The 27,898-nt window shown below is 43.2% G+C and overlaps 1 protein-coding gene across 1 annotated transcript in view; it reads left to right on the plus strand.

The window, feature by feature from the left end:
- Positions 1–25,896, plus strand: part of tmem132e (transmembrane protein 132E) — a 101,292-nt gene extending 75,396 nt beyond the window's left edge. The window contains exons 7-9 of the mRNA XM_029427944.1: positions 1,161–1,440; positions 16,272–16,466; positions 21,562–25,896. Of these exons, the coding sequence (XP_029283804.1) occupies positions 1,161–1,440; positions 16,272–16,466; positions 21,562–22,632 (1,546 nt within the window). The 3' untranslated portion in view covers positions 22,633–25,896. The remainder of the gene's footprint in view (positions 1–1,160; positions 1,441–16,271; positions 16,467–21,561) is intronic.
- The last annotated feature ends 2,002 nt before the right edge of the window (positions 25,897–27,898 follow it).

Below are 27,898 nucleotides of genomic sequence, written 5' to 3' on the forward strand. Positions count from 1 at the left end.
CAAGGGCATCAGTCCAACACTCTGCTTTTCAGTGACTATCATTCCCTCCCTGCTGGCTCGGAGGGCTTTCTCCCTCATCGGCAGCATCAGAACAGATAACGTGATGGATTTGTGTGGAGTCGTGCCGAGTTGTTATGATGTCAAATGATATAATGAATAGAGACCCTTAAGAACAGAAGGCACACATTGAGACGTAGCATCATGACACAGTTTCTGAGCATAATTTAGCAGCAGCTGCTCGGTTTGAAGAAGGGACGAGTTATGATTGGTGATGGTTTTAATGTTTTTGTGAGGGCTTCTCGGTCTGGCACTCACAATGGTGATGGATAGTTTAGGATCTTTGACACCATATAGAGAACAAGTTCGTCTCTAGAGAGGTGTTTTCACCTTCCTGTCCTGAAGGGGGAGATGTCCGTGCACTGTGATTCAAACGTACCCCGGGCAGCTAGAGTAGGCGAGTCACACATCGCTGTCTAATTAGGACAGGAAACAGTCTTTGACCTAACGCCGACAAGGAAACCTAGAAGCTCCAGCGACTTGTCAGTACATAGAGCAAGAGTTTGCATTAGCTTAGTGAACGTTTCGACAGCAAACATGGGAGAGTGTTTGAATGTAAAGCATTCCTTTCACTATCTACCAAAAGGTCTCACGAGATATTCATAAATGAAGAAAGGTCCAATGCTCAGTTAAAGAGCCTGTAAGTGTTTACAGCCCACGCATAGCGGCACCAACAGCCTTCTTCAACGTGTACAAGCTGTGTGTATGCTTTTAGTATTTCACCCTGAAATATCCTTCTGATTAACGGCCAGAATGCCCCAATGGGACCGCCTTCATTACACTTATTTGAACTTCTGCATCCACAACATATTATTGTATGTTTCTCCGCCTTTAACGCTGTTTCATCCACACATGACCAGCTAACAAGCTAGCAAACAACATTAAATTAAAAGAAGATACTTCACTTCCCATCCTGACACGCCTGCTAGTCGCACACTGAGGAGATAGACCAGGCTCCGCTTTTTATTTTGGGAAACTCATGTTGAACAAAATATGAATCATAGCAGAGTATTTTTACATCCTTTAAAACGTGTCTGGAGTTTAACTTTAATAAATTTTCATTCCCTGTTTCAATTATTTCCCCCATTTTCTCCCAAACCAAGGAGCACCAGAGACAGCGACGCAGACGAAGAGGACGACGAGCGGCGGGTGAGTCGAGGCTGCACCCTGCAGTACCAGCGGGCGCTGGTCAAGGTGCTGACCCAGTTCCACACCACCTCCACAGAGGGCACCGACCAGGTCATCACCATGCTGGGCCCCGACTGGCAGGTGGATGTCACAGACCTGGTGCAGGACTCCCTGAAGGTGGCCGACCCCAGGATAGCGGAGCTGGTGGACAGGACGGTGTTGGTGGGTCTGGAGCTGGGAGCCACTGTGCTGAAGGTAAATGAGCCGCCTGAGAATTCATATTAATCAGCGGTGACAAATGAAGTGTCTTGTGCTGACAAATGACGCGTCTGAGTGAGGAGCGTGAAAGCGAGCACGGTGTTCCCTGAATGTGCCCACCACAGCCCCCACACACACACTGAAGGTTGAGTTAAATAGATGAGGAGGGAAGAGCTCAAAGTTAGAGCTCATTACTCTTTCTGAGTTCCTAAAGAAGCAGCTTCTTTTAGAGGTTGTTTATGCCTTTAAAGCATATTGCAGGTTCATTACACCTGGGGCTTCAGTTTGTTGTCATCCTTTAGAGTATTTGGGAACCGGGCGACGCCGCTCGTTTGACTTCTTTCTGCCATGTTTTCAGATCTTAGACGTGAACTTGAGAAGTATAATGTTATAAATATCATAGGGAATGATCCTAAACTATGAACATAAAACCCAAATTGTAAAGCACAAGGTGTTTCCTTGAAGTTCATACCTCACTTTTATCCCTTTCATCTTTCTTTTTCACATTTCTTTCTGTTATAAAACAGAATCCTCTCGACCTCTCCCTCAGGTTTTGCTGCTGTTGATGTCCACTTCTCTCAAGTAAAAGAGCAGATAACTTAAAGTGCATATAAACGCATCGGCCCAGACAGGATCAGAAGTCCTTAAAAGAGGAAGCGGCACAAGTTATGACTCCTGGCCAGTGATTTACTGATGCTTCACTGGTCATTTATGGGGACACAGAGAAGTAACGCTTGGTGAGAGTTTTGATCTCTATAAAAGATCACAGTTTTATCCTGTCAGGAGAAAGAATGGTTTCCTGATGGATGTGTCCGATGATGGCGAAATAGGGAGGAAAGATATAAGTCGCCAATCCATCATTTTAAATGTGCAATAGATCATTTGTAATCTGTTGAAGGGTATGAATAATTATACGTCAATTTACCACCAGACGTAACTTGCCTGACTGACTCATAGCAGTTGTAAATAAATAAATGGATAAATGGATAAGATTTCATCCCTCAAACAACTTTGGATTGATCCAGAACAATATGCTAGGGGATGTTAGATTACTCAAAACTAGTTCCATTGGCTCTCTTCTCGTCAAATGACATGATGTTCACATTGTCAGATATTGAATAACCACTATTCAAAGGTCATTGGTGCTTTGAGCTAAATGTTAATGCTAACATGCTCACACTGATGAAGCTAATATGCTGATGCAAAGCAGGTAAAGGCGGCGTCTTCCGCTTCTGAAGAGTGAAGCCAATGTAGAAGAGTCTTAAACCTGCAGCCTCTGTAACATCCAGCAGGAGGAGACTCCTCTGTAACATCCAGCAGGAGACTCCTCTGTAACATCCAGCAGGAGGAGACTCCTCTGTAACATCCAGCAGGAGGAGACTCCTCTGTAACATCCAGCAGCAGGAGACTCCTCTGTAACATCCAGCAGGAGGAGACTCCTCTGTAACATCCAGCAGGAGGAGACTCCTCTGTAACATTCAGCAGCAGGAGACTCCTCTGTAACATCCAGCAGGAGGAGACTCCTCTGTAACATCCAGCAGCAGGAGACTCCTCTGTAACATCCAGCAGCAGGAGACTCCTCTGTAACATCCAGCAGGAGACTCCTCTGTAACATCCAGCAGGAGGAGACTCCTCTGTAACATCCAGCAGGAGAAGACTCCTCTGTAACATCCAGCAGCAGGAGACTCCTCTGTAACATCCAGCAGGAGGAGACTCCTCTGTAACATCCAGCAGGAGGAGACTCCTCTGTAACATCCAGCAGGAGACTCCTCTGTAACATTCAGCAGGAGACTCCTCTGTAACATCCAGCAGGAGGAGACTCCTCTGTAACATCCAGCAGGAGACTCCTCTGTAACATCCAGCAGGAGGAGACTCCTCTGTAACATCCAGCAGCAGGAGACTCCTCTGTAACATCCAGCAGGAGACTCCTCTGTAACATCCAGCAGGAGGAGACTCCTCTGTAACATCCAGCAGGAGGAGACTCCTCTGTAACATCCAGCAGGAGACTCCTCTGTAACATCCAGCAGCAGGAGACTCCTCTGTAACATCCAGCAGGAGGAGACTCCTCTGTAACATCCAGCAGGAGGAGACTCCTCTGTAACATCCAGCAGCAGGAGACTCCTCTGTAACATCCAGCAGGAGGAGACTCCTCTGTAACATCCAGCAGGAGACTCCTCTGTAACATCCAGCAGGAGGAGACTCCTCTGTAACATCCAGCAGGAGACTCCTCTGTAACATCCAGCAGCAGGAGACTCCTCTGTAACATCCAGCAGGAGACTCCTCTGTAACATCCAGCAGGAGACTCCTCTGTAACATCCAGCAGGAGACTCCTCTGTAACATCCAGCAGGAGACTCCTCTGTAACATCCAGCAGGAGGAGACTCCTCTGTAACATCCAGCAGGAGGAGACTTCTCTGTAACATTCAGCAGGAGACTCCTCTGTAACATCCAGCAGGAGGAGACTCCTCTGTAACATCCAGCAGGAGACTCCTCTGTAACATCCAGCAGGAGACTCCTCTGTAACATCCAGCAGGAGGAGACTCCTCTGTAACATCCAGCAGGAGGAGACTCCTCTGTAACATCCAGCAGGAGACTCCTCTGTAACATCCAGCAGCAGGAGACTCCTCTGTAACATCCAGCAGGAGACTCCTCTGTAACATCCAGCAGGAGGAGACTCCTCTGTAACATCCAGCAGGAGACTCCTCTGTAACATCCAGCAGGAGACTCCTCTGTAACATCCAGCAGGAGGAGACTCCTCTGTAACATCCAGCAGGAGACTCCTCTGTAACATCCAGCAGGAGACTCCTCTGTAACATCCAGCAGCAGGAGACTCCTCTGTAACATCCAGCAGGAGGAGACTCCTCTGTAACATCCAGCAGGAGACTCCTCTGTAACATCCAGCAGGAGACTCCTCTGTAACATCTAGCAGGAGGAGACTCCTCTGTAACATCCAGCAGGAGGAGACTCCTCTGTAACATCCAGCAGCAGGAGACTCCTCTGTAACATCCAGCAGCAGGAGACTCCTCTGTAACATCTAGCAGGAGGAGACTCCTCTGTAACATCCAGCAGCAGGAGACTCCTCTGTAACATCCAGCAGCAGGAGACTCCTCTGTAACATCCAGCAGGAGGAGACTCCTCTGTAACATCCAGCAGGAGGAGACTCCTCTGTAACATCCAGCAGGAGACTCCTCTGTAACATCCAGCAGGAGGAGACTCCTCTGTAACATCCAGCAGGAGGAGACTCCTCTGTAACATCCAGCAGGAGACTCCTCTGTAACATCTAGCAGGAGGAGACTCCTCTGTAACATCCAGCAGGAGGAGACTCCTCTGTAACATCCAGCAGCAGGAGACTCCTCTGTAACATCCAGCAGCAGGAGACTCCTCTGTAACATCTAGCAGGAGGAGACTCCTCTGTAACATCCAGCAGCAGGAGACTCCTCTGTAACATCCAGCAGCAGGAGACTCCTCTGTAACATCCAGCAGGAGACTCCTCTGTAACATCTAGCAGGAGGAGACTCCTCTGTAACATCCAGCAGGAGGAGACTCCTCTCTAACATCCAGGAGGAGACTCCTCTGGTTGTATAGAAGTCTATGAGAAAATGTTTCTTCTTCTCTCTTGATTTATTCCCTCAGTAACATTTTCCTGATGAGTTTATGTCTCAGTCTGTAGTTTCAAGTCTTCTTCAACATGATGTTCATTTAGTAACTTTACATTTAGATTAAAACAGAGGATAAAGCAGCGTCTGCTTTAGGGCGGGGCTACCTGTGATTGACAGGATGCTACCACGGTGTTGTCCGTGTTTTCATAATCAAAATTATTACAACTCAGTCTTGGGACATGAATGTGAAGAGTCAGACGATTACTAAAGTCATTGGGATTCATCATCTGGCAACAGTGAATGTACAAAATGCTAAACTAGGTTGAGATATTTTACTGGATGAAATCTTTGACTTCCTGGTGGCACGAGATACAAAGTCAGGGGATCACCAACATCAGTAGGATTCACTTTGTCCCTGGACAGACTTTCATAGCATCCATCCAGGATTAGATTAGATATTGTCAGGTCATAACTCTGCAGTTTCTCACTGTATTGTGATTGTAAGTGATCACTGGTCACTGAGAACCTGCAGCTCAGCCTCTGTAGGTGTGAAGGAAGGCATGAAACGTGTGAGGCAGCTTAACAAAATCCTCCAAAGTGTCATATTAAAACACCATGAAGCAAATTGGATGAATCATTGATGGCTTTCAAAACCCAAATGACAAAGAAGTTACAGTAAAATATCTCCAGTTTGAACAGTGCGGATCTCAACAATGGTCCTCTCACTGAGATGTCTTTCAGACGACTTGAATGAGACTTTGAGTTTTCGGAGTTTGATTCAAATTGTCCAGCAGCCCATGAATAAGAATACAGAAGAGAATCCGCTTTAGTTTGTGCGCACGTTAGATGTCTCTCTTTTTGGAAGGACGGTTGAGGATTATTGCATTAATGAAGAGCTTCCATGTTACATTTGACAGCTCTGTTTAATTAAAGGTACACAAGAGAAAGTATCTGAGGTTTGAAGGTAAAAATAAAGCTGCAGGATCGGCGTTCTTCTGCGTTTGTGTTCTTGTGATTACATGGCACAATGATGACTTTCTAAGAATTCACCAAACCTGCTGGGAGTTGTGGGTTTAATCCAGAGGATTACTGAACAATAGCTGCTTCTCAAAGTGAGAAGACAGACTTGGACAGAATTCCCTGTTCGTCCTCTGATCACAGATTATTTCATTAATATCTGCAAACACTACCCGCTCGTCCACAGACACACAGCAGATAGATTTGAATCTAATCTACAGAATCTTTCATCTCACCGGAAATTATAGTTCAATATTTACTGGATGATGTACAAACAGATTGTGTTGTACTTCAACAATGTGATCGCTTTTAAATGATATCTTCACTGGAGGATTTAAATGGATTTTGTTGTGACTGTACAAAGAGCTCCACCCGTCATGTATCTGATTATCTGACTCTTCTAATTTCAGAGTTACTAAATCTGTGAAGATAATAAAGGCATTCATCCAAACTTTCTCTTTTTCAACACAACATCAAATACAACATTCTGTCAAATGTTGTATTTGTACTATGTTGTTTATCCTGTACACACGACATCTATTGCACGTCTGTCCGTCCTGGGAGAGGGATCCCTCCTCAGTCTCTCCCTGAGGTTTCTAACATGTTTCCCCTTTAATTATGGGGTTTCTTTTAGGAAGTTCTTCCTTGTGCGATGCGAGGGTCTAAGAACAGAGGGTCTGAGGACAGGGGGTGTAAGGACAGAGGGTCTAAGGACAGAGGGTCTAAGGACAGAGGTTCTAAGGACAGAGGGTCTGAGGACAGAGGGTCTAATGACAGAGGGTCTAAGGACAGAGGGTCTAAGGACAGAAGGTCTAAGGACAGACGGTGTAAGGACAGAGGGTGTAAGGACAGAGGTTCTAAGGACAGAGGGTCTAAGGACAGAGGGTCTAAGGACAGAAGGTCTAAGGACAGACGGTGTAAGGACAGAGGGTCTAAGGACAGAGGGTCTAAGGGCAGAGGGTCTAAGGACAGAGGGTCTAAGGACAGAAGGTCTAAGGACAGAAGGTGTAAGGACAGAGGGTGTAAGGACAGAGGTTCTAAGGACAGAGGGTCTAAGGACAGAGGGTCTAAGAACAGAGGGTCTAATGACAGAAGGTCTAAGGACAGAGGGTCTAAGGACAGAGGGTCTGAGGACAGAGGGTCTAAGAACAGAGGGTCTAATGACAGAAGGTCTAAGGACAGACGGTGTAAGGACAGAGGGTCTAAGGACAGAAGGTCTAAGGACAGACGGTGTAAGGACAGAGGGTCTAAGGACAGAGGGTCTAAGGACAGAGGGTCTAAGGACAGAGGATCTAAGGACAGAGGGTGTAAGGACAGAGGGTCTAAAGACAGAGGGTCTAAGGACAGAGGGTCTAAGGACAGAGGGTCTGAGGACAGAGGGTCTAAAGACAGAGGGTGTAAGGACAGAGGGTCTAAGGACAGAGGGTCTAAGGACAGAGGGTCTAAGGACAGAGGGTCTAAAGACAGAGGGTCTAAGGACAGAGGGTCTAAGGACAGAGGGTGTAAGGACAGAGGGTCTAAAGACAGAGGGTCTAAGGACAGAGGGTCTAAGGACAGAGGGTCTAAGGACAGAGGGTCTAAAGACAGAGGGTCTGAGGACAGAGGGTCTAAGGACAGAGGGTCTAAGGACAGAGGGTCTAAGGACAGAGGGTCTGAGGACAGAGGGTCTAAGGACAGAGGGTCTAAGGACAGAGGGTCTAAGGACAGAGGGTCTAAGGACAGAGGGTCTAAAGACAGAGGGTCTAAGGACAGAGGGTCTAAGGACAGAGGGTGTAAGGACAGAGGGTCTAAAGACAGAGGGTCTGAGGACAGAGGGTCTAAGGACAGAGGGTCTAAGGACAGAGGGTCTAAGGACAGAGGGTCTAAGGACAGAGGGTCTAAGGACAGAGGGTCTAAAGACAGAGGGTCTAAGGACAGAGGGTCTAAGGACAGAGGGTCTGAGGACAGAGGGTCTAAGGACAGAGGGTCTAAGGACAGAGGGTCTAAGGACAGAGGGTCTAAGGACAGAGGGTCTAAAGACAGAGGGTCTAAGGACAGAGGGTCTAAGGACAGAGGGTGTAAGGACAGAGGGTCTAAAGACAGAGGGTCTGAGGACAGAGGGTCTAAGGACAGAGGGTCTAAGGACAGAGGGTCTAAGGACAGAGGGTGTCGTATCCTGTACAGTCTGTAAACACTGAGACAAATGTATAATTTGTGATATTGGGCTTTATAAATAAATTGATTTAATTTGAATGAAATGTCCAAACAAACTCAAGATGTCAGGGACGTTTGTCTCGTGTCCTTCCGCCTCTTTCTGCCTCTGCACACTTTGATCTGCGTAATAAAGTAGAGTCTGTCCCCAGAGAACGTGCTGCTGCAGGGATCCCTTCTCTTACGGGAGCTGCGGCGTAGGAAACTGTGTAATTGCCTCAAAGTTTACCGCACGGTAAAAGTTGAAAGTGAGGGTCATGTTTTCTTTTTTTCGTCGCGTTTCAAGCGGAGTTACGTTCGTATTTCATCAGTTCATCCTCTTGGAAGAGAAGCACTTTGTGTTTTGTGCAAACAAGCATAAAGAGGCCGGATGCATCTCGCTGCTCGTCTCTGTTAATTACACTGATGGAAGGTCCAATGAAAAATGGACTTCATCTCTACAAGATGAAGTCTGGAGCTCGTAGAAGTCGCAGCGGAGCCGCACTGAACTGATCTGTCACTTCAGTGCTTACAAAAAGAAAATGGATCCAGCTGCAATTTGCTAAAGCTTTTCTTCTGAGTGGTAAATTGTGTTTTGTTGGGAGTTTTCTTTATTGATGTTGTACACAGAGACTGTGTAACGTTGTTAGCTGCCTGCCACATGATTCATGTGTGTGCTGTCAAGGTGATCTCTTTGTGTTGGTTGAACATATTCATTAGATTATTAGATAGTATAGTATCGCTCTCTAAAGTGTAACGTTCTACAGAATGCACGAGGAACACATTTGACTGCAGAAACACTTTTTATTATTTGTTGCTTTCTTTTCTTTTCTTATTCACACAAAGAGAATTTCCAACCTGATAAACCTGTGTGTATTTCTTTACAAAGATAACACTACACTATACGCCTCCGCACGTTGGCTGTCCCAAGGGGCAGCAAGGAAAGAATCTGTTTGATTTTCAAAAGAATAAGTGCTTTCAATATTCTGGGAACAAACGATCAAGTCCCATCAAAATACAGTTTCCTACCAGTCTCACAATCAGCTGCTCAACTGACTTAGAGAGCAATGTTTACTTTCAACCAGCAACAGTTTCTTTGGGTGTAATAAAGCATAATGAAACTGAAGGTTTAAAGTGCCTTCTGCAGACACCTGCATCAGCACCTATGGTGGAATAGTGCACACAGAAAAGGTGTTAATGATCTCGTGTCAAGGTCTGTTAAGAGAGGTGTGCACTTCAAAGTGATCTGTGCAGTTTTGTGTGGATGTGTGAGGACGCTGCGCTGCCTGAGAGGAAACTCTGCGAGGTATCTACAGCGTACGTAAATCTTCCACTGACAAAGTATGATTTATTGAATGCAAGGTTTGAGGAAGGGTAGTAGGGAGAACGTAATGTAGTGAGATGCAAGTAATATGCACTAGCATGAGTGAGTGCTCGGCCATGTTTAGTGAGGGAACTCTGCTGGTCAGTGTCAATCTGCTGCTTGGACTCATCATTGATCGTCTGTTTGCCTTAAGCATCAGTGAAATAGTGCGGCGGCTTCCTGCGAAGGCCACCAACACGCACAGCTACACACGGCCGAGCGCTCAGCGGTGACTGATAGAGGAGCTCCTCGTAGAAGAACATGTAAAGTGTAACTACTTTCGTGCTCCACTTCACCTCCCCTGCCTGCAGCACGGATGACAAATTCAACTGGGAGCTGGGCTGCGAGGAGCTGCACAACTACAGCTGACCTCTCTCAGACATGGAACACATTCATCATTCATCGCTCGCTGCAGCTACCAATCAATATTCATCCCAAACTGGTACATTTCAGGCCAAATGTCTCTGTTTACTTTCAGCCGGAAGGTGCTTGCTTTTCGTATGTTAATTATCTCCCACCATCAGAGGGGGGGGGAGTGTTTTCAAAGTAAAAAAGTTCAGGAATATATTTTTTGTCGCTGTCCAATTAGGATTTAAAAGTTGGTGAAATTGAAAATAATATACAAGACAGAAGATATTCTGAGTTGCTTTTCATCCTTTCGTCATCACAATCAATAACGCTCGTCCACGATGTCTGTGGGGGTTTTCCACAGACGTCGTGGGGAACTTATGAAATCAGTAACTGTGGTAAAAGAAAATGAGGCAATCTGAGGGAAAATGGAAAACCAAATTGTAGCACTTCATCAGCAAATACACTCTGGAATACATCACAAACATCACAAATTGATAACAGCCTGGGAGAAAATCTTTCCTCCTTGGTTTTCATTTTTAATGTGACAAAAGCTTGTTTAAAGCTTAATTTCTTTCTGCCAGTGCCAGCAGTTCTCTCCCACAAGTTTTATTTTTAGAATACATGATAAACTGTGACCATCCATTGCTGGATAATCACTGTTTGTGTCCCCTGTGAAGCAGAAGTTGAGTTTTGCATCACATTATGTCGTGTGAGGCCGTGTCGCACTTCTTCTGACCCAAATCACGATCTTCATTCTGAACCTAACCGAGTGGTTCTGCTGCATAAAACATTTACATTCAACGTATTCGTGGTTTTGCAGAAACGCGACCTCTTGACTTCTCACTATCATGAGACCACTTTGTTTTGGCATTGAATTAAATCTCGTAATCTTTGACATACTTCAGTAATCGCTGCAGCCCAGCACTGTAGAGACGATGATTGACAGCTGAGTTTTCCCCTGAGACTTCCTGTTCCGCCCACTGAAGCGTTTCTATAGGTCGTCCACACAACATGCAACATATTAGGAGACAGAATTCCACCACGTTATATAAACTGTGCAGATACAACGACCTTTAGCCCGTACTGACTGACGTGCAGAGCACTAGTATTCTATAGTATATAGTGTAGCAGAGGTCTTCAACAGGGGGTCGGCGACCCCGAGGGTGTCCGCGGAGTTACTGCGCGAGGGCCGAGAGTTTATTGCCTGATAATGTTTTGAAGGTTTTTTTATTAAAATATGTCTGAAAAAACACATGTTACTAACATGAATCCAACAAATTAAAAGGCGTATTATTATTATTATTTTAATAGCGTATTGTTCATACATGGCACTTGTTTAATATGCAACTTGATCGTATACATATGTAGGGGTCTCTGCTCTGTTTCTCTTCTACATGACGGGGCCTTGGCCTGAAAAACGTGGAAGACCCCTGTAGTGTAGTGTGTATATATATATATTTATATTTATATATATATAGGTCTTGGATGCATCAATAAAACACATAAATTCCACATTTAGTAACTATGCTTCACATCCTACGATTGAACTATTTTCAGCTTCAAACTATAACAAACGATTTGTAACTTGACACAAAGTCAACGGTCCAGCAGAGTCACCAGTTCTACTCATTCTCAGCATCCCTGTGCTTTCACAGCAGTACCAGCAGCAGGGCTCCGACAATAAGACCCATACCATGAATGACATCATCACAAGAAGTGTTGGCGGGTGCAGTCGCTGAGTGTGAAGAAACTCGAAGCGTTTAGCATCTCATAAGGAGATTTGCACCCTTTGAATTTGCACATAAGAAGAAATTAATCATTCTGTGCATTCCTAATGTTTCCTCCACACTCGAGCCTCTTTTTGTATTTTGGCAGTTGTGGATGGAAACTGCTATGAGCCGTTTATAAATATCACCGGGAACCAACGGTGTCCAAAAATATGCGATGGCTGCTTATTGATTTAAAATAGAATGTGCTTTTTTATGGGCTGTTATTATTCTATGTTTCTATAATGTCGCCTGTTTTACTGTAAAAGATTCGCTAAAGAATCTGCAGTGAAAACAAGCCGGATGTGTGAGGGCGGTGATAGCAGACGTGCACTGAAGCATTTCTCTTAAATATCCCTGAGACTGGAGTGACAGCTCAGGAGTAACAACAAGATATGTTTCCATCAAGGATCATAACCCAGAGCAAGATGAGTTTCTGTGATTCAGACAATCGACGTGCACACAAAGTGTGCTTTTCAACTGGGTTTTGACATTTGTACATAGTCGGCATTATTGATTATAATACTATTAGATTTTCCTTTTAGTTGCTTTAATTGATCTGTGAAAGTATCACCACAGTGGAATGGAACATGAAATAGCAGAACATCGATTGTAAGAAACACTTTTCACTGGCTGAGCCTCAGCAGGTTTTATGTTTATCCTCCTTTTTACCCAGAAACTGACTTTGTTTTACTGCTCAGGACTTATCTTCCTCTCATAAAAGGACTTCTGGTCTTCACTTCTATTAACTCCCGTCTTAAACAGAATCCATCCCTAGAAACAAAAGGTTCCGCCATCAAGCTAATGCTAAAGATGTAGCAGACAAAGCTCCTGTGAGAGCGATCCATCATGCAACTGAGTCTCGTCCTCATGAAAACTTAAAAATTTACTACCATGCCTAAGGCGTGTGTGTGTGTGTGTGTGTGTGTGTGTGTGCATGTTTATGTGGTGCCCTGTGAACCATAACTCTTCTTTCTGGCACATTAATCCACCACATCCAAACAATATGCATATAAAAGTGGAACCTGACTGCAGAATTTTGTTGCTGCATAAAAGTTTGTTCTTCTATTTTTTGCCCTGAAGCATTTACCAGTATGGAGTATTACTTTCTACTCCTTTTCAGCAATGCTTGTGTAACTTTATAACTCTTAGCTCTGATATTAATGCAGCGCAGTGTGTTGTGCAGAGATATATGAAGCAGAGTATGAAGGGCAGAGGTGCTCTTGGGGAGACGCTCACACACGGCTGCAGAGAGGCCGTCACGGCGCCGACACCACGACTTAATTGTTTCCCACCATTAACCTCTGGAGGCTAAGAGCACATTAGCAAAGATTCTTGTATCTGTGCAACACAAAGGTTGACAACAATCATCAAGACGTCTACTTAGTGTGAGCCATCACGCTGAAAACACAAAGTGAAGGTGGCACTCAAGGTTAGGATTTAATTGGAGAATATAGATTTTTGTAATTCTGTAGAGGACAGGGAAACATATCGTCAACAGTTCAAGTAAAAGCTACTAAGTGAGCCTCGAGTTTAGAATATTTTATTATGTCCAGAATTTGCTGAAAGCTGCAGAAAATACTTAGAAATAATTAGTTGTTAAAAGCTCAACATCGATATAACAAATCTTTTCATTCAGAATTACAGCACGTTTAGTCGCTCGTAAACTAATGATTCTGCATATAAAATGTGCTTCACAAAAGGTTATCTTCTGAAGTTGTTCATCGTCATCCAGCCAAAAGCAGTCAAGACTAACGGAGGTGATTTTACTAAAGCGTGCATCCTGTATGAGACAGAACCTCACACTACAGCGTGTGTCCTCTGTGGCATTACACCTGCTAACAGTGACGTTTCACTGCACATCTGTGTCTGTTGTTTAAATTATACTTCACATCTTTATGATAAGTTCTTAGTTTTTGTTCAAAGGACCATGTTTCTCTACACACGAGAAACATTTAGCTCCTCCTGAGTACAGCAGAGTAACCTGTTCTGAAACAAATAAAGATTTTAGTTCCTCAGCCGAAGGATGAATATGCAAAATGTTCCAATTAAATATCTTTTAGTGAGTCTCTGATCAGACGTCTTCACAAGTCTGTCCTAAAGCTGAAGCTTTTGACATTTAAGTCAGATTTTTGGAGGTTTCTAGACTCTGTGATGATGGTGTTACACACACACACACACACACACACACACACACACACACACACACACACACACACACACACACACACACACATACACATCAAATCAAATTTATTTATACAGCCCAATATCACAAATTATACATTTGTCTCAGTCTTTACAGACTGTACAGGATACGACACCTTCTGTCCTTAGACCCTCTGTCTTTAGACCCTCTGTCTTTAGACCCTCTGTCCTTAGACCCTCTGTCCTTAGACCTTCTGTCCTTAGACCCTCTGTCCTTAGACCCTCTGTCCTTAGACCCTCTGTCTTTAGACCCTCTGTCCTTAGACCCTCTGTCCTTAGACCTTCTGTCCTTAGACCCTCTGTCCTTAGACCCTCTGTCCTTACACCCTCTGTCCTCAGACCCTCTGTCCTTAGACCCTCTGTCCTTAGACCCTCTGTTCTTAGACCCTCTGTCCTTAGACCCTCTGTCCTTAGACCCTCTGTCCTTAGACCCTCTGTCTTTAGACCCTCTGTCCTTAGACCCTCTGTCCTTAGACCCTCACATCGCACAAGGAACAACTTCCTAAAAGAAACCCCATAATTAAAGGGGGAACAATATTAGAAACCTCAGGGAGAGACTGAGGAGGGATCCCTCTCCCAGGACGGACAGACGTGCAGTAGATGTCGTGTGTACAGGATAAACAACATAGTACAAATACAACATTTGACAGAAATGATGTTGTGTTGAAAAAGAGAAAGTTTGGATGAATCCAGGAAAATGTCAAAAGGCTTCCCGGTGTCCAGCAGGACCAGGGCAGCAGGCGCAGCCACGATTCATGATCCTGACGTAAACTTTATCAGTGGCAACCTGCCACATGAGACACAGACACTCTGGGGATGATGCCCCGGATGATGAGTTAGTAACATACATTTACATAAATGCATACAGATAGAGAGGGAGAAGAAGAGAGGGAGGGGAGGAGAGAGGAAGAGAAGGAAGAGAGCAGGGAGGTGTCCCCCGGCAGTCTAAGCCTATAGCAGCATAACTAGGGGCTGATCCAAGGCAAACCTGAGCCAGCCCTAACTATAAGCTTTATGTATACTTTATACACATAAAGTATAGATTTGTGTATAGAATCCCAGAGTAGCATATTGTTTAACTAAACCGTGGTTATGCCGTGAATTTTGTACCGTAAAGGAAAGAATAAAAAGATGCAGACCTCACTTACTAAACAGCTCAAGAGTACAAGCTACAGGGGCTGTGTGTGTGTGTGTGTGTGTGTGTGTGTGTGTGTGTGTGTGTGTGTGTGTGTGTGTGTGTGTGTGTGTGTGTGTGTGTTTTCTATTAGGGCGGTTTATGATTTCATGAACAGAAATCACAGTGTATTGAAAACAAATGAACAAACCCAGACACCTGCAGATCTGTTCCTGCAGATGATTTGTCTCAGGCCTTTGCACGACAAATTGCATTGCACCAACTTACACAACCAATTATTGCACCAAACTATGTGGCACTAAGACATGATGTCGAAGTCACGCAAGGGAAGAAGCCGTCATCGCAGCTGGGTGTCTGTCAGAGCGAGGCTCCATGCGAAGAGAGAGAGTAGAGGCTTCAGGTACTAAACTGTCATGTGTCATTTTATTTGCTATTATATTTTTAGTGTTCTTGTCTGTTTGAATCCAGGTTTTCAAAGTGTGAACATCACGTTGCATCAAATTTCAGCCTTCTCTAACGTGTGTATAGGAGATGTAGTCGGCTTGCTGTTTCAAGGTGCCAGTTGACAATGATTGGAGAAGCTTGTCAGAGCAGCAAACTCTTCTCTGCTGGAGTGGAGCATGCTTCATTAGAGACCAGCTAGAGGTGGGAAAAGCTTGAGATGAAGGTGGAAAAGATTTCCCCATCTGACTCTGAGGACAAGGCCGCTGCTTCGCTGAATGGCTCTTTACTTTGTTCAAGTCCCTCGTGACCTCTGCTTGCAATTGAAAAGTGAAATGATTATGTTTTAAAAGTGCTCACAGCTCCCGGCACAGAGGCCTGTCAGAACACTGGGATTACCCGAAGAGTCGAGACCGGCTTTTAAATGGTTTTTGTATTTCATGTGGTGACACTTAGATGGGCACAAGTGTTTCTGCTAACTGTCACTTTGAAAGCGTGCGGTGGCCGCTTCAGATTGAGCCTTGTTGTCTCCTCGTTGACGGATTCCATCTCCAGCGAGTTTTGTTGTTTGTTTTTTCCCTGCGACAGACAGAGAGGCAGTGACATATGGATGCAAGACGCGCTGGAACAAACAACAGCACAAAGCACTTCAATCCAAAATTGTCTCGTCGAGGGTTTTATGATGTTCAGAGAAACAATAAAGCTGCTGTCTGTTCTGGAGTTTAAACGATGTCCCTCCATCATGTGCAGAAACAATAAAAGAGCGTCTTCTCTCCGCAGGTGGAGTCTCCGCTGGCAGTGGATGCAGTATTGGGAGAGTCTGCGTTCTCCGTCACAGACGACAAGGTTTCCATCACGGAGATGCGAGTCCACGCCATCTCCGGTCTGACCCTCTCGCTGCAGCCCAGCCCCGGGAACAGCCACACCATGGTGGCCAAGGCAACGGGCATCCAGACGCTGACGGCTCCAAAGCAGGTAACCTATCACCCAGTGATTCATCCAGTGTGTGTGTGTGTGGGATTATGGTCAAGTCTCCAGGAACATTTTACTCCAAAATATAAAAGAAGAACATATTTGTCTCTTTACCGGTTGAGTTATTTATCGATCTGGATAGTTCTGGTCTGTTTGGTCCCTAGAGGTGTCTGCCATGTCTCCCATATAAAGGAACAAACAGCTTCCTGCCTGCACTTCTTTTCAAATTCCCCCATTATAAAGAAATGTCAGACTCTACCATGTCCAAAGCTGCCTGAAATATTAACAGTCCATTCTGCTCGGCAAACAAAACTCAACAGTGTCGCAAAAATATGCCTGTGGCACCACAACACGTGACGCATATTTATGAAGGCGATGTGTGTGCTGATGGTGAGGTTAGCAGCAGTCTACCGGCGATACATAACAAGCACGAGGGCTACTTTCAAATCACAAATGCAGATGGATGACGATAACGCAGGAACCGAGTCGGCACCATCTCCCTGAGAGAATCTTCCTAATTGGGGACTAGCAAACAGATCACCTGGTGTGTCACTGTCCATGTGTGCTGTTGTTGTTGCAGGATGCATAATGTTCTGCACATGATCTGATTCAGAAAAACAACCTATCAAAACCTTTTGAATCTCAGCTGGATCCATATTAAATGAATCGCAGAGTGTAACAAAGAGTCTCTAATGTTTTGTATCATAGACTGCAGATGAATACATCCCTGCTTAATGTCTGAACATTACACCATTAACCTCTATATACATTTAAATATGGCAATGAATCAATCTGCAGTAGTGTGCACATGTATGCTTTACTTACACTTCATACTTAGTGTGTTTCCTTATTTTTGTCTCCAGGGTGATATAAGGAAGTTTATTTGCAAATCCCCTCAGCAGCTCTATATCAACAAGCAGGCACTAGTTTCACTTCAAAGTCATAAAATAATTTCAGAGTTAAATCTTTTAAGCTCCAGACCGCATTGTTAGCAAGGACAGCAGATAAAAGCAGCTGCAGCAAACTAATAAGAATCCTTGGTGCTGTTTTATTGCAACCTTCGTATTAGCCAAGCCTGGCAAAATACTTCTGATACGTCCAAAAATATTTCCCCAAATTGATTTTATTGTTCAAGTGAGAAAAAAGAAGAGAAACTCCCTTCACACCGGAGTAAGGAGCGCTGCAACTCCCTGCAAGGAATTAATTGGCGGCCCAGTTTCACCTAGAGAGAAGTGTGTGTGTGTGTGAGAGTGTGAGAGTGTGTGTGTGTGTGTGTGTGTGTGTGTGTGTGTGTGTGTGTGTGTGTGAGTGTGTGAGTGTGTGTGTGTGTGTGTGAGTGTGAGTGTGTGTGTGTGTGTGTGTGTGTGTGTGTGTGTGTGTGTGTGTGAGTGTGTGTGTGTGTGTGTGTGTGTGTGTGTGTGTGTGTGTGTGTGTGTGTGTGTGAGAGAGAATCTTTTTCCTGCTTTGCCCTTTCATTGGCCTGCAAGTTTCTAAAAATGCAACGACAACCACATCAAGCATCAGTGAGAGAGAAGCGAGCATTAAATTCCAATTTTTCTTGCTTTCCGCTTCTTGGCCACCTTGAAATTTAATTATTGTAATGTATTGTCCTAAGTGCTCTCCGAGGCCAGGCCATAAAAGGCAGCCAATTCCTCTGCTGGCACAGCTCTCAGAGGAGTGCTGCAGCTATTTCAAGCTATTTGATTCTGTTTCACAGGAAAACTTTCTAAATGTCCTCTATTACTCCAGAAATGAATGAAACACATCAACTATGGATGTGGAGAGTTGGACAATCAAGGTCTCTTTGCATTATTCTCTTTTCCACTTGACAAATGTTGACCTGGGAGGCTTCAGTCCTCGACAGTTCAACGTGGACCTTTTCTGGTGCTTACTCACTGTTACGGCTTAAATTAGCATAAGGTATTTATGAATCTGAATGGTATAATTAAATCTCAAGTTGATGCAATATTTCCAGGGGGATTGTTTTTCTGAATATACATATTTTATAATCCAAGCGGTTTATGTTTAATTTACATGTATATTTCCTGATACCATAAAGCACAAATCAAAGAAAATGGGTAAGTCAGAGATTGGATGGTTTGGTAAACTAGATGCATGAAATAATATCGACATAGTGCAGAAGTCCCGCCGGAGCTCGTCAGCTCTTAGATGCCCTCGTTGCCTTTACGGATGAAAAAGCTTATTTTTTTAGCAAGTAAACAAAATCTCCTCCACGTCAGTGGTCTTCACTATGTTTACGTGAGAGCCACATTGGGAGGACAGTCAACAGGAGAGCCACTTTTACCGCAAAGTATGAAAAGCTACATCCAGTCATAAAAAGCACGTCTGTTTATTAATCTGTCATCCAGCCAGAACATACAACATGCAATGCAGCCAACCAATACATTCAATACAAGCAGGATTATCTTAATACTGGGACGATGTTGTCAAACTCTGCAAACAATATTTCTGCTGAAGCCACAAAGCAGTTTCACAATGTTTGAGTCTGAGAAGGTTCTTTGCTCGAGCCAAACTCCATGCGATCTCAAAGGATGCCTGAGTGAATCGTTCAGATGTATTAGTCGTCCTGTGTTTGAGCCTTTGTTGTCCAGAAACAGAAGAAGAATTTTGGATGCGTTGTTTGGAAATGCGGCTCCAAATGGACTTCTCTTGAAACAGAGCCAGTTTGTTTGCACATTAAGCACAAAGGGTTCGACTCGTGGACAAATACAAACTCCTCTGTCCACTTGTCTTGAATATTCCTCTACTCGTCTTGTGTGGCTCGTACCTTTCTTTTCCTTTTTTAACGGGAGCAGCTGTTGTCTGTCCACAAACCACATCTCCAGCATCTTCCTCTCGACTCCGCTGTGGTTTGATGCTCCAAAGACAAATCTTAATGTTCCTCGTGTGTCACGCTTTGTTTCTGTCCACCTGCTGTGCAACTCTTTAATAAGAAATGGATCCATTGTCCATCTGTAGAAACACACGCGAACTAGCACGTAATGGTGAAACGAGTGGACCGGAGCCAAACTAACGCGAGTATGAAGTGCCAGGTTGGTCGTAGTATCCTCCAATTTAAATGCTCCAACATATTACATATTTTATCAATTATTATTACATATTATTTTATGATTATTTGTAGGCTAATAGAGCAGACACTGTTTTAATGGGTTATATGTAGTAGCCCTGCTTGTTTTTAGTGTTTTCATGAAATATCTGTATTGACTCATAATCATATCTATCACTCCTTTATTTAGCCCACTGCCACGCGAGCCACCAATTAAAGCTTGGTGAGCCGCACAATGAGTAACACTGCTCTACGTGCTCCTGTATTGGAGAGGCATGAATAGAAAACGTGACAATTCTTCGTCATCGTCCAAACACCCATTCATTCCTTATTTTCCTATCATCTCTTTCGTAGCAGAGTTGGCTCATAAAAACATTTACGTATTCAATGTTTTATTTAAATCGTTCAGCGGTCGTGCTGAGATGATAGAAGTTTGCGCTCAGTGGGAGATCGTCACAACATCGTAGTCCAAGAGGACTAGGAGGAGCAGAGGGAGTTCTGTCTGGAAAAGGCTTGTTGTGTATTTGCTCTTTGCAACAAAGATAAGGAGCCTAAAACTCTTTTGGAAAGAGAATTCTCCCTCTTTCTCAGCTCTCCCAGTGGTTTGTTGATGATGTTTAAGCAAGCTGTGAACAATGGGCCTGTCAGACACAGCCTTAATTACATGGACACCAGTGTTGTGCTTTCCTTTGCGGCAGATGCATGTTGTCAGGTAACCGCCATGCAGGAATTCATTTTGTCCAGTTTCTCCATAGGGGAGCGTGAACAGTAAAGTAAAATACAAAGATGTGTTGATCACACGCAACAAACACAAAGAGGCTGGACGCGAGCTCACCATCCGAAGCACACGCTGCTGCTGTGTGTGTCTTATCTGTCTGTGCTGCAGAGCGGAGCTGTGTTGTAGCCTTCAGGACAGCGCACTGGTTCCTCCTCTGTGCTTAAAAGTGGTTTGCTGGTGTGCACATCAGAAGCAGGCCGTCTCTGTGCGTGTCAAAGCTTGTACTGAGCACAGGGTACTGCGGATGATCACAAACGCTCTGGAGATTTAAGGATTGGAGCAAGTCCAGGACTTCAAAGGATCAGCTGGGAACTGATATTCAAATCACGGTCAATGCCACAAAGAATGGGATTTGATCAATTCTTAGGACAGATACAAACACAAGGCAGAGTCTCAGCCTTTTGTCTCTTTGACTTTGATAGTAACACAGCATGTTATTTACTTTGAACATTATCAATAAACTATATACACTATATGTTACTCTTCTGTTTGGGGCTTATCTTCATAAACTAGAGACTATATAATATAGTATAAGTATAATCCCTTGAAGTGTTGCACCACCTGTGCTGCACCAGCACTACAGCTCAGTCCAGTGACGTTTGAAGACATGTTCAAAGCTAAGGAAGCTATTTATGCTCTGCAAACTCAATAACCAGCATCATTTTAATTGTTGATAAAGTAATCAATCCACTCTTATTGCAAAGGTTAGTCAGAAAGGTCAAACACAATTCCCTTTTCAAGGATATTAATAGATAAGTTTCAATATGAGCCCAGGAGTAAATACAGCTTTTCTGTTGTGACAATCACAAAGTGATCCCCTGAATATTCTGTTCTCAGCCTCATATTCACTTGTCCATCCTGACCCACACACAAACAGTGGTTGTGATTATTCTGCACTTGGACCAGTACTGTCAGCTGTTGAGTTCTGGCAGGGATTTTGGATTTGTTTGAATAACTTCTAAAACTTTTTCTCATGAGCTAACGGTTAGAAAACATTAGATATGGTAATTACATTCTCTGGAGAAGGTTATTTTTCCTGTTTATTAAGTCATTACAAAGTTGTGATTGGATGTTAATGATCTGAGGACAGACAACTGTGAATTTATTTTGTGATATCAATGAATAAATACCTGCAATAATCTACGGTGTGATCATGGAAGTTAATTTATTTTTGTCATTATTTGAAGTAAACTAGTTTTGTAGTATAAAGAAACAATCAATCTAAACTGTATTTTTCTCTTTTTGTCTGACAGGAGGCCAGTTTGTCTGTCTGGATGCTTTTCAGTGACAACACAGCCGCCACACTGACTTACTTTGATCCTAAAGACTACAACCTCAACGCCTCCTCACTGGATGACAGGATTGTGTCGGTATCCCAGGAGCCTCAGCAACGCTGGCCTGTGGTGGTAGCAGAAGGGGAGGGATCAGGTGAGCTGGTGCGTTTAGAGATGACCATCTGTGAGGCCTGCCAGAAGACCAAACGCAAAAGCATCATCGCATCTGCTGCAGTTTATGTCAAGGTTCGCTTTGGCCCAGAGGAAGATTCTGAGGAAGAGGCAACTACCGAGGGCGAGATAGAGCTGGTGCCCGTCACCAGGCGTCCAATCATCGATCCAGACATCAGTGGAAGAATTTATGAGACATCTAATGAGCAGCCTGCCAGTGTTCCTATTGATTACACCAATTTTCCCACCATTAGCAACCAAGAGCGACCAACTGAGAGTGATGAAGAGGAGGAAGATGACTTTGTGCATTCACCTCGCAACATGACTGACCTTGAGATTGGCATGTATGCTCTACTGGGAGTCTTCTGTCTGGCCATCTTAGTCTTTCTCATCAACTGCATCGTCTTCGTGCTTAAGTACCGGCATAAGCGGATCCCGCCCGAGGGTCAGGCCAACATGGATCACTCCCACCACTGGGTGTTCCTGGGAAACGGCCAGCCACTGAGGGCCCAGTGTGATCTGTCGCCACAGCAGGTAGAAAGTCCCAGTAACCCTCTGGAGGGGGTACAGACCTGCTGCCATGGTGACCACCACAGCAGTGGCAGTTCCCAGACTAGCGTTCAAAGCCAGGTCCATGGGCGGGGTGACGGCAGCTCCGGGGGCTCTACGAAGGAGAACGGCGAGGAGGCCAGTTCCCCCACATCCAAGCGCAAGAGAGTCAAGTTTACCACCTTTACCACCCTTCCCACAGAGGAGCTGCCCTATAACTCCATCCCCATAGCAGATGAAGAGGACATTCAGTGGGTTTGCCAGGATATGGGCTTCCAAGACCCAGAGGAACTGCATGATTACATGCGCAGAATAAAAGAAATAGCCTGAGAATAGAGGTGGCGTGAAGCACAGCTCTCAGCTTTCTAAAGAAACGTTCCTTTTTATTTTATTTTATTTTTTCACCTAAGTGAAAGATAACTTCTCACAGACTAAAAAGCCAACTGTCGTTTTGGTTAGGGTGTGTTCCATTTAGTTTGCACAGTGCTGTAATCTCATACACGCTCACACAGAAGAGAATGCAAGGAAGCTAAAGACTTGACCAGAGGATCTCACTCACTCGAGAAATCTGTAAATCTTTGGCTTTGTTTCATTGGAAAGCTTCATGGCCAGACGTGAGAGCTGCTCCAGCTCTTTTATTTTCAGGATATGAATCTAGAGAAAGCCTGATATGGACAGGAATGTAGAAGATGTTTCATATTGGCTGTGTTTTTGCTGGCTCAGTGGGACTCTGCAGTACTCTACCTACTCCAAACAAAGATGCCTTTGATGAACAAAAAACTGTCAAAGACTCTCATGAAAGCTATGTTTTAAAAAAAATCATTTTGTTTTTGCCAAAGTAGGAAAAGCGTTCTTTTAATGGCGAAACTTTCTTCATTGTTGTTCTTGGTGCAGCACACTCATGATTTGTACTCATGTTCATTCCTTACATTTTTCTACATTTCATAGGTAGTCAAAAGCAGTGCCCTACTACTAGTCCTCTTGGTCCTGAACAAATCTAATGCCTTATAAAAATGGTCACAGTTCACTTCTTATATCAGCGCGGACACCCTGTTTTCTCACTACGGCTAGAGACGGTGTAGCAAGATGTAAAACACTACAACTGATCTCGAGCATGAGGTAAAATTAGAAATGAGCTTGTGTATTGTGAGGATCTCTAACGTTCTTTGCATGGAAGGGGATCTTGAGGCACAATCAGCAACTTTTTCCAAATTTGTAAATGTTTGTATTGTAATTATATAATCATTCATACACATTACTAAAGTAAATATGTTATCATGCATTACACGCATGCCATGTCAGGCCTACATACATGCAGACATTCCTCTCTAGTATATGTATATACCGTACCGAGCCAGAGTCACCTCCCGCACGAACGTTCAACAAGTTACTTACTCAGAGCTAGACGAGTGGGAAACCAGTTGAGGTCGTGCAGATTTTAGTCTTGTGGTGAGTAGAAGGTTCCCCTCGTTAATGTCATGACAGAACTGTAGATTTTTAACAAAGTGGTTTCACATTATGACTGTTGAACATGGTGGATTTGCTATGCATCAGAATTGTAACAGATCTAATCTTTTGATTTATTTCTCCTCCTCAACTTCTGCACTCTCGCCTTTTGGGAAAATAAAACCTCACTAAACACAAGATCCTATAAAATCTCCAGGAAATGATAGATTTTGCTCCATCATTTATATCATGGCCATCTCATGTTGTCATGCTGTTTTTAAAACACACTCTACTATGTATGTAGTCCCTATTTTGTTTAATCTACTCCAGTGAACTCATGTCTGGAGGTCACAAGTTTCCTTTGTCTGAACTCTGGACAGGGCGAGAGACGAGGAATCAGATGTGTTGCTGGTGGTAGATGAGCTTTGTGGATGCCATGGGTGTGGTTGTGACACAACTTATCTCAGGATGAGGATTGGCTTCATTGACAAATCAAAGGGATTGAAAACAGCACAGTGGATGTCATTTGCAGGTTTTGTTGTGCAGCAATTGTTGAGCGTTTAAAGGTTTACTGACAGGTTTGAAACTACACTAAAGCAGAACAGGGGAAGAGCTGGAAGGTTTAAAAAGAACATAAAATATTCAACCAAAACATTGCAAAGGCAGCCAGACACGTGAGCGCGTGGTGAGAGCAGAGCTAACCGTATCTTTAATTGCAGTTGCCCTATTAGTGTAGCTGCTTTTTAGTAGTAGTGTTGATGATTGGAGATGACTTTTGAAGGTTGATGTTATTCAAGCTCTGATCTCACATAAAACAAGTTATTTTCAAGTCTAATGAAGCAACCATGTGATGAAAATTACTTTCTGTGTCATGTTCCTTTAATTCTGTGCTGCTTCTAAGGGCTTGGATTTTTTCTTTTATGTCAACTGATTGATTTTGGTGATCCTATATGAAAAGTAATGCTACTAGCACCCTCTGTGGTGACGAGGAGCATAAGCTCTACAGTACAGTATATGTCACTCAAAATGTACAAGACTTTATTGCAAATCCTACCTGCTTGTCAGCCCCCACAGCCTTATTAAAGACCAAATCCAGAATTGTTCTCCTTGTGGCAGTTATACAAAAAACAGCTTAATATGGGACAAAATCACTGAATCAAAGACAAATTTTATATTTACTTTCTTTTTTTTTATGTTTCCTGAGCTCCTTATTCATTGACTGGCCAGATGTGACAGCTTGTGCTAAATGTGAAATGGAAATGGTTTGCTTACAGCAACATTGTAAATACTGGAGCAAAACAGGCTTTAATTTTCACTCATCTGAAAGTTGCAATGAGATTATTTTCCAACAATAAACCACATTCAATAATTTACATGTATATAGACCCACATTTGATCCTGGATTGGGACTTTAAGGATTTGGGTTACCGCATGCCCTCTCTATGTTCCATGTGGTTGAGATGAATAATGATTCTCGTGTTTAATAATATTCAATCTGTGTTAACATCTAAAGAGAAGATGAGACATTATTTCTGACAGTCCAAGCCCATCCTTCAGCCTCAGCATCAACATGATTTGCCAGCTGGAAGTGTTTCACTCTTAACCTTAAATTATGGTTTCTCAGGATGAATGTAGGATTATAAACTAATGTGGTCAACCCAATCTGGTGACATTACTATAACAGATTAAGTATCTAATAGCAGCTTTACACACACTTTCTATTGGGTTTTTCAGTTTCCCCCATTGATTTACTCCCATAGTATGTAAATATGTTGCCCATAACATGAACACATTTTACTTTTCACAGTTTTTACATTTTACTTCCCCGTCAATTACACATTTTAAGGGTTTTTCAAAATGCTGCTTTGGTGACGGTGCACATGTTGCTCATTTTGTATTTTCTTCAAGCTGCTAATAGAAACTTAGTCTTTTTACAACGTGTAATTGAACATCTTGACTTGTACCTTTCTGCCCCTCCCCATGGAAAACTGTGCACGATGTGCACGGCTCAGCTGTGCCAAGTAACCACAACACTCACAATAATATGTTAATGTACAGAGCACTGTTGAATTTCCTGTATTCTCTTGAAAATAAACCCTTGTATTTTCCCGTTATATGTAAAGTACTAAAGAAAATGCAATACACAAATGACAATGTGTCATTTTTACTTCACCTACCAGTGGGTTAGTTTGTGCTTTGGTATGTGTGTCAGCAAGGATTTCATTTTTGCAATTCAGCCTTAGTAGCTCCATATGAAGGCTAATCGGACACTTAATATTCCACAAGGGGATTGGTACAAAAACACAAACATGTCTGATTTATATAGTACATGAAAGTAATGATTTTATATATGTGAAAAGATTTAATCTGTAATTTATGGTTACTATTTTAACTTCCTCTTGTCTCGATATTCAGGGATAGAAGTCAAAACAAGAAAGAAGGTTTTTTTTATTTGAACTTTTCTGTAGCTAACTTCTGACTTGTTTTTGCCTATGCATGTGTATCTGCCATTGAAGTGATGTTGGCTTGAGTCCTACTAGTGTTTGAAGTCCATGGATCGCCCCCCTCACCCACCCGCTGTGGCGAGTCTGAAAGCAGTCCTATCATATTCTCTGCCGATCCTGCTGAGAGACGAGTGTATCAACCTACTGTGCCGCACGTCTACGACTAAAATCCATACTTGGAGCTGTTTACTTGAAGTTTGGAGTGTTTACTCCTTTAGTTTGCTTCATTTTGGGAGATCAAAGCCTTTTGATCTCAGATAAAGCAGGTCATTAGGAGAGGGTTAGTGGGTTTCTGGGACCGTGAAGACAGATGCTCAGATGTGGTGTAGTACTACAGCTTGGATAGATCTTCACACTCGTAGTTATGCCTTCAAACTAATTATTTTACGGCAGAAATCATAAATCGGGATTCTTATCATAATATTATCAGCTGCTTATTCTGTTGACCAGAATTCAGCCACAAACCTCCAGAACTAGTAGATTATAACAACGTTCAATGTGTAATAACATATACTTTAAAAAAAATATAAAGAGTTATTTGTGAAATTCAAAAGATAGGACAATACAAGAACGTATTCCTTTGGGCTTATTTGCATCCAAAACAAAAAATAAACCGTATAACATCTTAAAAAGAGATTTTCTGGGCCACATTCAGTTTTACTGAAACTGTGTAAGTCTATGTTGATCAGACATACACAGCAATAACATTTATTGTCATCAGTTATATAGGAAATATGAAATGACAAGTATTGCTTATCATTCTCTCAATTGTCTTTGCACTCATGTTCAGGTTTATCAAGATTATTTTGTCTTTGTTGTACAGATTTATAAGATCTTTTACAAAGATTAAACACATTTTGATACGGAAACTAAAGTCGTAAAGGTCAAAATGCATCAATGGATGTTGGTAAACCCTAAATGGCAGCAAAACTACTCAAAACTGGTCAAATGTAAAGACATCGGAAATTTGTGAACGTGAACATGGGAATACATTAAATGTTCATATGCAAAAAACACGTCTCAGTGATACCAACACATTTAGAATTTGTTCATTTTAGTTTAGTTTAGTTAGCTAGATAGCCGTTAGCTCAGTTAGCTGTTAGCTAGATAGCTGTTGGCTTAGTTAGCTAGATAGCTGTTAGCTCAGTTAGCTGTTAGCTCAGTTAGCTGTTAGCTCAGTTAGCTGTTAACTAGATAGCTGTTGTCTTAGTTAGCTAGATAGCTGTTAGCTCAGTTAGCTGTTAGCTTAGTTAGCTGTCAGCTAGGTAGGAGTTAGCTCAGTTAGCTGTTAGCCGTGCTGCCCGGGGGAGTGTTGGTGTTTACACCTTCAGCACAGGAGCTTTGGACCGCTGGGGGGAGGATGTTTCCAGATCCGGAGCCGGGTGGGAAGGCAACAGAGCCGGGTTAATAATATTAGCTGGCTTGCTATATCTTACGTTGTTGCACTTGCTTGATGTTTGTTTGTTTGTGTTAGCAAAGTTGTCAACTCACTAGTTTTTAATCGTTTATATTAGTTGAATCATAACAAATGCACGTGTAACGTTACAGCTGTCTATATTTACGACAGCGGTGTAAAAGTGAACTCTGAACGTGTAGGGGCGCCAAATCACAGTAATACTTACTACTAGCTATTGGTCTGGTCAAAC

The sequence above is a fragment of the Cottoperca gobio genome, unplaced genomic scaffold (genome assembly GCF_900634415.1).
Source record: "Cottoperca gobio unplaced genomic scaffold, fCotGob3.1 fCotGob3_415arrow_ctg1, whole genome shotgun sequence".
In the NCBI taxonomy this organism is placed as follows: Eukaryota; Metazoa; Chordata; class Actinopteri; order Perciformes; family Bovichtidae; genus Cottoperca; species Cottoperca gobio.